The 12,174-nt window shown below is 45.8% G+C and overlaps 1 protein-coding gene across 1 annotated transcript; it reads right to left on the bottom strand.

Moving 5' to 3' along the window:
- Positions 1–383: 383 nt before the first annotated feature.
- Positions 384–2,360, bottom strand: LOC146005760 (protein FAM200A-like). Its single transcript, XM_083145188.1, has one exon. It carries the CDS (start codon positions 2,358–2,360, stop codon positions 384–386), a length of 1,977 nt encoding a protein of 658 aa, XP_083001314.1.
- Between the last annotated feature and the right edge of the window lie 9,814 nt (positions 2,361–12,174).

Raw genomic sequence — 12,174 nt, forward strand, 5'->3', positions numbered from 1 at the left:
ACATGCATTCGCTTCATGCTGTAACCACTGTGCATAAAAATTTGTAAACATGGCAAACAGTGTATCATTTGCTGTCTAAGTCAGTGGTTCCCAAACTTTTTCAGTCCAAGGCACCCTTTGGGTCTCCATGACGTTTTCAAGGCACCCCTAAGCCAAAATAATTACCGAACTGTCCCTTTTTTAAAGTAGTTGGAATAAAACAATGCTAAAATTATTATTAGTTTGCTTGTAAAAATAATAAACATAAATTCAAGAAAAAAATATATTTCTTTAATTTGATTTCTTTCAAAGAACAATTGACAGCACTCGTTAACAGGAATAATATCAAACAAAATAAACAACAATAACATTTATTAAAGAGTGATCAACAATGACAACACTTATTAATGGGATATGTGAGCCTGTTGTGCACTACACAACTTTTCAAACCTTGGGATCAGCTTGGACACGGCCACCCTCATTTCCTGTTCCACATTGATTTTTGAACGATACTTGCTTTTAATTACAGCAACTGCTGAAAACCCGGCTTCACACAAATATGTTGTGGCAAAAGGAACAAGGATTTGTTGTGCTTTAGCACTGAGCATCGGATATTCATCTTTAATGGATATCCAAAATTCTTGAAGTCCCATGCTGCTGAATTTTACTTTCAAGGTCTTGTCACAGGAAAGCTCAATTAGTTTTTCTTCTTCTACAGAAGTAAATTCTGTTGGGGCGCTAGTATTGAATGGATCTTGGATCCATACAAACTTTTCCATATTTTCAGGAAAATATTTTTCAAACCAGTCACTGAGGTTTTTTAGGTGCTGCTCAAAAACTGATTTAAGTTCATGTGTCAAACAAACATCATTGGATGTAACAAACTGATGCAACATGGGGAAACAGTCATCGTAAAAGTCTTCATTTACTTTTCTTCTCCAAAGAAACAATTTTTTCCTGAATGCTGATACCTTCTCTGAGAGTTTCAGAATGTGGGTGTTGTTTCCCTGCAGTGAGAGATTCAGTGCATTCAGTTTGTCAAAGATATCACAAAGGTAGGCTAACTTGGACAAAAACCCGGTATCCAAGTAATTATTGGCACACTCGTGTTCTTCCTCAGCAAGATAGGAGTAGAGTTCCTGGTGTAATCTATAAACACGAGAAAGTACATTGCCACGGGAGAGCCATCGTGAGCTGCAGTAGTACAACAAAGATGTGTGCTCAGAGCCCATATCCTCACACATTTTTCTAAAAAACCTTGCCTTCTGTGGCCGAGTCTTTATAAAATTTACAGCTTTCAATACACTTTCCATCACTGCATTCAGTGGAGGACTCAGATGCCTTGATGCAAGTGCTTCCCTGTGGATAATGCAGTGGGTCCACAGTGCATCAGCAGCTTTGCTTCGTATGAGTGCCTGCAATCCTCCGTAACAGCCAGACATAGAACGGCCACCATCAGTACAGACACCACAGCACTTTGTCCAGTCTAACTGGTTTTCACTCATAAAAGTGTCAATGATCTGAAACAAGTCTTGTGCCTTTATACCGGCGGTTATAGTTTTACAAAAGAGAAGGTCTTCCACAATATTGCCACAATCTATAAAGCGTGTGTAGCAAATCAGATGAGCATCCTTATTGCTGTCTGTTGCCTCATCTAGTTGCAGTGCAAAATCCTTCCCTTTCATTTTTTCAATTAACTGGTCCTGTAGATCTTCAGCCATATGTTGGATTCTGCGACTGATGGTACTGTTTGATAAAGGTACCTTCGAAAGCAGTTTTCCAGCTGATTCCCCAACCATAATGTTAACCAAATCCACTGCAGCCGGTAGAATCAGTTCTTCTGCGATGGTGTGAGGCTTTTTACACATCGCAATTCTATGTGCCACCTTGTAGGATGCAAGCAAAGCATTGCTTGGTATGGATGCTTGCTTAAAAAATGAGCCTTTTTGTTCTTTGAATTCTTTTAGCTTTCTGATGAAGAAATCACGCGGTTTCTTAGCCATGTTAGGGTGATTTGTCTCCAAATGGCGTCTTAGTTTGCTTGGAATCATGCTTTCTGCTGATAATATCTTCAGGCAAAGTACACACCGTGGACGCTCTTCATGGTTGACATCTACAGATGTAAAACCGATGTCTAGATAAGAATCGTCGTATCTGCGATGTTTCCTTTTCTTTCCAACTGCACCACTGGTCTGTGGTTCTTCATCCTTTTCTTCACTACCAGTCTTCTTTCCAGTGTTCAAAAACCTTTCCATTTTTTGTGCAACAAAATAATTCTGTACTGGAGCAATCACAATAAATGAATTTAAGTTGAAGGCAAATCCTTTGTAGCTTCTATCCGATAAGTTACTGTAAATTGTGCTTCCAAAAAGCAACACCATAAAAACAGGGGAAATGCTACAGGTTACAATTATAAAATCCATACACCCCCTTACTGATAATTTAGTCACACAATTAAGGCTGAGCAATGGATCATACGCAGTTGCTTAGCATACAAATATAGGTAACTAGGTGTTATAGCGAGGTTGGTGGTTTGTAGTAGGATGAAAGAAAAGACAGTTAATTTGTAGCCATTTCGAGTAGCTGAGCAAAACTGATCCTCTTAAGGGGCCTACACACGGGGAGATGCAGGTAAGCGTACTGACTGATGCTAGATCGCTCAGTAAGATTGCTCAGCACACAGCAAACACTGGCCCTGACCGATTAATATCCCACATGGTGGATATTAATCACTGGGCAATATCGGCGTGCAGGTCAATGCATCACTATCACTATGGTATTTTGTAAGCAATCTAGTGAGATCACTTACAAAATGCCCCTAAAACACTACGTGTGAAGGCCCTGTTAGCCGTGACATATCAACGCAACCAGGGAAAGAACTCTAGGGGCCAAAAGTAAATTTTTAACATAGATTTCAAACAAAAAATACAATGTGCAATTGCAAATTAACAATTCGTCAGAAGCAGAGAACTTAATCTTACAATGGTACCTCATTTATCGATTTTGCTTAAAATGGGATTGACACCAAAAATCGCCTTCTATAAATAATAAAGTACAGGTTTGGTACGATTGGTAGGAATATGCATAAACTGGGTCAGCTTTTTAAGCCACCGGAAACCCTTGCACTGTTGTTCCTACCTGACTAGGCAAATGTGATTTTACTTGTGAAAGCAGGCAGGATACTGGAATACTGACATCAACAGATATGCCAATTCCAAAATCCTGACTGCCGGCATCCTGACTGTAAGTATAGAGTGGCTTAGACTTCTCCAGTGGTACTCCAGCCCTGCGTCTGAATCGCATCACCATACTTTAGTATGGCGAGTGTGATTCATGAAGGAATGGAAAGTAATGCTTTCTACTCCATGGCGTTCAGATTCACCATCTCAGAAGGTGGAAATCTGTACATCAATGCAGAAAAGGCAAGAATGCTAAGTGCCCTATTAAGCAGCACCTAGACAACCCCCCTTTGCCAGCTTGTAAAAGTCACTTATAGCCCTGTAGCTCACATACCCAGTGGTGCAACAAGTACATTTTTCTTGGTGGTACTCAAAGCACACGCTGTAGGTGTGGACACATGGCATGAGGGGGGTGTGGTGACACAAAGCTTGAGGAGTAGCTACATGACAATAGGAGCGCAATGCCCATTACACATGACGCCACACACCATAATGTCCATTACACATAATGCCACACACCATAATACCTATTACACGACACCACACCGTAATGCCCATTACATGTTATGCCCCACATGTATAATACCTTGCAGATGAGGCTGGGTTCAGCGGCGGTAGTGTGGAGAAGGAGGCTGGATTCAGCGGCGGTAGTGTGAAGGAGGAGGCTGTGGTCAGCGGTGGTGTGGAAAAAGCTGTAATTGGCTTCTGCAGCTGTGAAGAGGAGGCTCTGGTCAGGACAGAGAGAGTGACAGCATGGACAGTCAGAGTGATGGCGGGGACAGTCAGAGTGACGGCATGGACAGTCAGAGTGACGGCATGGACAGTCAGAGTGACGGCATGGACAGTCAGAGTGACGGCATGGACAGTCAGAGTGACGGCATGGACAGTCAGAGTGACGGCGGGGACAGTCAGAGTGACGGCGGGGACAGTCAGAGTGACGGCGGGGACAGGCAGTGGGACGGCAGGGACACCAAGAGGGATGGCAGGGAAAGGCAGTAGGATGGCAGGGACACCAAGTGGGACAGCAGGGACACCAAGTGGGACGGCAGGGACAGGCAGTGGGATGTCAGGGACACCAAGAGGGACGGCAGGGACAGGCAGTGGGACGGCAGGGACAGTCAGTGGGACGGCAGGGACACCAAGAGGGACTAGGACATTTTTCAACACACCCTGTACGTTACCTCGTAATTTTTTTTGTTTGCTATGTACGGCGCTGCGGACACTTTGTGGCGCCTTATAAATAAATAAACGTACTACTACTACTAGGACAGCAGGGACAGTCAGTGGGATGGCATGGACAGTCAGAGTGACGGCGGGGACAGTCAGAGTGACGGCATGGACAGTCAGAGTGACGGCATGGACAGTCAGAGTGACGGCATGGACAGTCAGAGTGACGGCATGGACAGTCAGAGTGACGGCGGGGACAGTCAGAGTGACGGCATGGACAGTCAGAGTGACGGCATGGACAGTCAGAGTGACGGCGGGGACAGTCAGAGTGACGGCATGGACAGTCAGAGTGACGGCATGGACAGTCAGAGTGACGGCATGGACAGTCAGAGTGACGGCATGGACAGTCAGAGTGACGGCGGGGACAGTCAGAGTGACGGCATGGACAGTCAGAGTGACAGCATGGACAGTCAGAGTGACGGCATGGACAGTCAGAGTGACGGCGGGGACAGTCAGAGTGACGGCGGGGACAGGCAGAGTGACGGCGGGGACAGGCAGTGGGACGGCAGGGACACCAAGAGGGATGGCAGGGACAGGCAGTAGGATGGCAGGGACACCAAGTGGGACAGCAGGGACACCAAGTGGGACGGCAGGGACAGGCAGTGGGACATCAGGGACACCAAGAGGGACGGCAGGGACAGTCAGTGGGACGGCAGGGACACCAAGAGGGACTAGGACATTTTTCAACACACCCTGTACGTTACCTCGTAATTTTTTTTGTTTGCTATGTACGGCGCTGCGGACACTTTGTGGCGCCTTATAAATAAATAAACGTACTACTACTACTAGGACAGCAGGGACAGTCAGTGGGATGGCAGGGACACCAAGAGGGACTAGGACAGCAGGGACAGTCAGTGGGATGGCAGGGACACCAAGAGGGACAAGGACAGCAGGGACATCACACCCCTGCTGTGGGCCTGGCACACAGCCCAGCACTCACAGCGTGGCTTTTACAAACCTCCTAGACACCCCCCCCCCGTAGCACTTAAAGCAACTGTGTGGCTTTACAAACTCAGACATAACCCCCCTAACCCCCCTCCCCCCCCCCCAACTGTCAAATGTACTGCCACTCACCAGATATGATCAGCAGCAGCCTTCAGGAAACACACAGGAACACAGACGCACCTCCAAGGAGCCCCGGATGTCCTGTGCAGTCTACCCATGTCCAGTGGCTGCACAATTGATTGACACCCTCCAGGGAGCCAATCCTGAGGGAGCGAGCGCAGGCAGTCCTCCCCCCTCCCCTCCTGCCGCGCTCACTCCTGCACCCGGGCCGTCCGGCGCACAGTGACAGGAGCTGCCTGTCACTCACTGACGGCACCCGCTACCGCTTCTAACTGCGGCTTTCGTGTGTAGGGACTCTGGCGCCGCGGCTCCCCTGTCACAGCATCGCGGCACACCAGGGAGCCGCGGCGCACAGTTTGAGAACCCCTGGTCTAAGTCATGTTTCCCATATTTTCCCTTCCCAGATACAAGCCCGTTTGAGTGTTTGGGGCACTTTTTAGCTAAAATCATCCTACGGGGCCTAACTGCATATGCTCAAGCCTGCCTATTTTGAATGGTGTAGTGGCCCTGCAACCTCCAAAAATATCAGGACTTACTTCCCCAATAACCTGCTAACTCACCCCTGAAATACATACTTATTCACCCTATTTTGTTCATTGGACTCATTTCTCATTTGAAATGCCCATTTTTGGGGGGGCAGAAATGTGCGTCTTTAAAAGGTGATTTCTACGATACCCCAGTTTTGCGCGTCGGACCTCAACTTTTCCCGTAAACGCAGAAAAAGCGCAATTTTCAGGAGAAACGAGACAGACATCCCCTCCCTCTGCCACCCACCCACCCAACTGACAGCCAGCCATTAGACATGCACAGATAGTTCTAAAGGGGCTTTCTGTGATGTCATAAAGGGCCTGCTGATCAATGGGCAGCTTTCTGATTGGCTGCTGTATTTGATTGACAGATGGAAGCTGGCAGCTGATTGGCTGTCTAGCCTAAAGTGCTTTACACACCTCCCTGATGGTACCACTGGCTAAGACTCCACCTCAGCTCATTGGGTAATGAAAAATTTAGAACAATTGATGGATGAAAGCAGGCAGGCCGGCCATTTTGGGACACTCAGTGGACATGTTTAATGCAATGCACCTTTGTATATTCACATGCATTCGCTTCATGCTGTAACCACTGTGCATAAAAATTTGGAAACATGGCAAACAGTGTATCATTTGCTGTCTAAGTCATGTTTCCCATATTTTCCCTTCCCAGATACAAGCCCGTTTGAGTGTTTGGGGCACTTTTTAGCTAAAATCATCCTACGGGGCCTAACTGCATATGCTAAAGCCTGCCTATTTTGAATGGTGTAGTGGCCCCTGCAACCTCCAAAAATATCAGGACTTACTTCCCCAATATCCTGCTAACTCACCCCTGAAATACATACTTATTCACCCTATTTTGTTCATTGGACTCATTTCTCATTTGAAATGCCCATTTTTGGGGGGGCAGAAATGTGCGTCTTTAAAAGGTGATTTCTACGATACCCCACTTTTGCGCGTCGGACCTCAACTTTTCCTGTAAACGCAGAAAAAACGCAATTTTAGGGAGAAACAAGACAGACATCCCCTCCCTCTGCCACCCACCCACCCAACTGACAGCCAGCCATTAGACATGCACAGATAGTTCTGAGGGTCTTTCTGTGATGTCATAAAGGGCCTGCTGATCAATGGGCAGCTTTCTGATTGGCTGCTGTATTTGATTGACAGATGGAAGCTGGCAGCTGATTGGCTGTCTAGCCTAAAGTGCTTTACACACCTCCCTGATGGTACCACTGGCTAAGACTCCACCTCAGCTCATTGGGTAATGAAAAATTTAGAACAATTGATGGATGAAAGCAGGCAGGCCGGCCATTTTGGGACACTCAGTGGACATGTTTAATGCAATGCACCTTTGTATATTTACATGCATTCGCTTCATGCTGTAACCACTGTGCATAAAAATTTGGAAACATGGCAAACAGTGTATCATTTGCTGTCTAAGTCATGTTTCCCATATTTTCCCTTCCCAGATACAAGCCCGTTTGAGTGTTTGGGGCACTTTTTAGCTAAAATCATCCTACGGGGCCTAACTGCATATGCTAAAGCCTGCCTATTTTGAATGGTGTAGTGGCCCCTGCAACCTCCAAAAATATCAGGACTTACTTCCCCAATAACCTGCTAACTCACCCCTGAAATACATACTTATTCACCCTATTTTGTTCATTGGACTCATTTCTCATTTGAAATGCCCATTTTTGGGGGGGCAGAAATGTGCGTCTTTAAAAGGTGATTTCTACGATACCCCACTTTTGCGCGTCGGACCTCAACTTTTCCCGTAAACGCAGAAAAACCGCAATTTTAGGGAGAAACGAGACAGACATCCCCTACCTCTGCCACCCACCCGCCCAACTGACAGCCAGCCATTAGACATGCACAGATAATTCTGAGGGTCTTTCTGTGATGTCATAAAGGGCCTGCTGATCAATGGGCAGCTTTCTGATTGGCTGCTGTATTTGATTGAAAGATGGAAGCTGGCAGCTGATTGGCTGTCTAGCCTAAAGTGCTTTACACACCTCCCTGATGGTACCACTGGCTAAGACTCCACCTCAGCTCATTGGGTAATGAAAAATTTAGAACAATTGATGGATGAAAGCAGGCAGGCCGGCCATTTTGGGACACTCAGTGGACTTGTTTAATGCAATGCACCTTTGTATATTCACATGAATTCGCTTCATGCTGTAACCACTGTGCATAAAAATTTGTAAACATGGCAAACAGTGTATCATTTGCTGTCTAAGTCATGTTTCCCATATTTTTCCTTCCCAGATACAAGCCTGTTTGAGTGTTTGGGGCACTTTTTAGCTAAAATCATCCTACGGGGCCTAACTGCATATGCTAAAGCCTGCCTATTTTGAATGGTGTAGTGGCCCTGCAACCTCCAAAAATATCAGGACTTACTTCCCCAATAACCTGCTAACTCACCCCTGAAATACATACTTATTCACCCTATTTTGTTCATTGGACTCATTTCTCATTTGAAATGCCCATTTTTGGGGGGGGCAGAAATGTGCGTCTTTAAAAGGTGATTTCTACGATACCCCAGTTTTGCGCGTCGGACCTCAACTTTTCCCGTAAACGCAGAAAAAGCGCAATTTTCAGGAGAAACGAGACAGACATCCCCTCCCTCTGCCACCCACCCACCCAACTGACAGCCAGCCATTAGACATGCACAGATAGTTCTGAGGGTCTTTCTGTGATGTCATAAAGGGCCTGCTGATCAATGGGCAGCTTTCTGATTGGCTGCTGTATTTGATTGACAGATGGAAGCTGGCAGCTGATTGGCTGTCTAGCCTAAAGTGCTTTACACACCTCCCTGATGGTACCACTGGCTAAGACTCCACCTCAGCTCATTGGGTAATGAAAAATTTAGAACAATTGATGGATGAAAGCAGGCAGGCCGGCCATTTTGGGACACTCAGTGGACATGTTTAATGCAATGCACCTTTGTATATTCACATGCATTCGCTTCATGCTGTAACCACTGTGCATAAAAATTTGGAAACATGGCAAACAGTGTATCATTTGCTGTCTAATTCATGTTTCCCATATTTTCCCTTCCCAGATACAAGCCCGTTTGAGTGTTTGGGGCACTTTTTAGCTAAAATCATCCTACGGGGCCTAACTGCATATGCTAAAGCCTGCCTATTTTGAATGGTGTAGTGGCCCCTGCAACCTCCAAAAATATCAGGACTTACTTCCCCAATAACCTGCTAACTCACCCCTGAAATACATACTTATTCACCCTATTTTGTTCATTGGACTCATTTCTCATTTGAAATGCCCATTTTTGGGGGGGCAGAAATGTGCGTCTTTAAAAGGTGATTTCTACGATACCAAACTTTTGCGCGTCGGACCTCAACTTTTCCCGTAAACGCAGAAAAAGCGCAATTTTCAGGAGAAACGAGACAGACATCCCCTCCCTCTGCCACCCACCCACCCAACTGACAGCCAGCCATTAGACATGCACAGATAGTTCTGAGGGTCTTTCTGTGATGTCATAAAGGGCCTGCTGATCAATGGGCAGCTTTCTGATTGGCTGCTGTATTTGATTGACAGATGGAAGCTGGCAGCTGATTGGCTGTCTAGCCTAAAGTGCTTTACACACCTCCCTGATGGTACCACTGGCTAAGACTCCACCTCAGCTCATTGGGTAATGAAAAATTTAGAACAATTGATGGATGAAAGCAGGCAGGCCGCCCATTTTGGGACACTCAGTGGACATGTTTAATGCAATGCATCTTTGTATATTCACATGCATTCGCTTCATGCTGTAACCACTGTGCATAAAAATTTGGAAACATGGCAAACAGTGTATCATTTGCTGTCTAAGTCATGTTTCCCATATTTTCCCTTCCCAGATACAAGCCCGTTTGAGTGTTTGGGGCACTTTTTAGCTAAAATCATCCTACAGGGCCTAACTGCATATGCTAAAACCTGCCTATTTTAAATGGTGTAGTGGCCCCTGCAACCTCCAAAAATATCAGGACTTACTTCCCCAATAACCTGCTAACTTACCCCTGAAATACATACTTATTAACCCTATTTTGTTCATTGGACTCATTTCTCATTTGAAATGCCCATTTTTGGGGGGCTGGAAATGTGCGACTTTAAAAGGTGATTTCTACGATACCCCACTTTTGCGCGTCGGACCTCAACTTTTCCCGTAAACGCAGAAAAACTGCAATTTTCAGGAGAAACGAGACAGACATCCCCTCCCTCTGCCACCCACCCGCCCAACTGACAGCCAGCCATTAGACATGCACAGATAGTTCTGAGGGTATGTCTGTGATGTCATTAAGGGCCTGCTGATCAATGGGCAGCTTTCTGATTGGTTGCTGTATTTGATTGACAGATGGAAGCTGGCAGCTGATTGGCTGTCTAGCCTAAAGTGCTTTACACACCTCCCTGATGGTACCAGTGGCTAAGACTCCACCTCAGCTCATTGGGTAATGAAAAATTTAGAACAATTGATGGATGAAAGCAGGCAGGCCGGCAATTTTGGGACACTCAGTGGACTTGTTTAATGCAATGCACCTTTGTATATTCACATGCATTCGCTTCATGCTGTAACCACTGTGCATAAAAATTTGGAAACATGGCATATAGTGTATCTTTTGGTGTCTAAGTCATGTTTCCCATATTTTCCCTTCCCAGATGCAAGCCCGTTTGAGTGTTTGGGGCACTTTTTAGCTAAAATCATCCTACGGGGCCTAACTGCATATGCTCAAGCCTGCCTATTTTGAATGGTGTAGTGGCCCTGCAACCTCCAAAAATATCAGGACTTACTTCCCCAATAACCTGCTAACTCACCCCTGAAATACATACTTATTCACCCTATTTTGTTCATTGGACTCATTTCTCATTTGAAATGCCCATTTTTGGGGGGGCAGAAATGTGCGTCTTTAAAAGGTGATTTCTACGATACCCCAGTTTTGCGCGTCGGACCTCAACTTTTCCCGTAAACGCAGAAAAAGCGCAATTTTCAGGAGAAACGAGACAGACATCCCCTCCCTCTGCCACCCACCCACCCAACTGACAGCCAGCCATTAGACATGCACAGATAGTTCTGAGGGTCTTTCTGTGATGTCATAAAGGGCCTGCTGATCAATGGGCAGCTTTCTGATTGGCTGCTGTATTTGATTGACAGATGGAAGCTGGCAGCTGATTGGCTGTCTAGCCTAAAGTGCTTTACACACCTCCCTGATGGTACCACTGGCTAAGACTCCACCTCAGCTCATTGGGTAATGAAAAATTTAGAACAATTGATGGATGAAAGCAGGCAGGCCGTCCATTTTGGGACACTCAGTGGACATGTTTAATGCAATGCACCTTTGTATATTCACATGCATTCGCTTCATGCTGTAACCACTGTGCATAAAAATTTGGAAACATGGCAAACAGTGTATCATTTGCTGTCTAATTCATGTTTCCCATGTTTTCCCTTCCCAGATACAAGCCCGTTTGAGTGTTTGGGGCACTTTTTAGCTAAAATCATCCTACGGGGCCTAACTGCATATGCTAAAACCTGCCTATTTTGAATGGTGTAGTGGCCCCTGCATCCTCCAAAAATATCAGGACTTACTTCCCCAATAACCTGCTAACTCACCCCTGAAATACATACTTATTCACCCTATTTTGTTCATTGGACTCATTTCTCATTTGAAATGCCCATTTTTGGGGGGGCAGAAATGTGCGTCTTTAAAAGGTGATTTCTACGATACCCCAGTTTTGCGCGTCGGACCTCAACTTTTCCCGTAAACGCAGAAAAAGCGCAATTTTCAAGAGAAACAAGACAGACATCCCCTCCCTCTGCCACCCACCCACCCAACTGACAGCCAGCCATTAGACATGCACAGATAGTTCTGAGGGTCTTTCTGTGATGTCATAAAGGGCCTGCTGATCAATGGGCAGCTTTCTGATTGGCTGCTGTATTTGATTGACAGATGGAAGCTGGCAGCTGATTGGCTGTCTAGCCTAAAGTGCTTTACACACCTCCCTGATGGTACCACTGGCTAAGACTCCACCTCAGCTCATTGGGTAATGAAAAATTTAGAACAATTGATGGATGAAAGCAGGCAGGCCGGCCATTTTGGGACACTCAGTGGACATGTTTAATGCAATGCATCTTTGTATATTCACATGCATTCGCTTCATGCTGTAACCACTGTGCATAAAAATTTGGAAACATGGCAAACAGT

The sequence above is a fragment of the Crinia signifera genome, chromosome 5 (genome assembly GCF_055691185.1).
Source record: "Crinia signifera chromosome 5, ASM5569118v1, whole genome shotgun sequence".
Taxonomy (NCBI): domain Eukaryota; kingdom Metazoa; phylum Chordata; class Amphibia; order Anura; family Myobatrachidae; genus Crinia; species Crinia signifera.

What these genes read in the sequence shown, in the direction of transcription:
- LOC146005760 (XM_083145188.1), bottom strand. Translation starts at nt 2,360, where the DNA reads ATGGTGTTGCTTTTTGGAAGCACAATTTACAGTAACTTATCGGATAGA.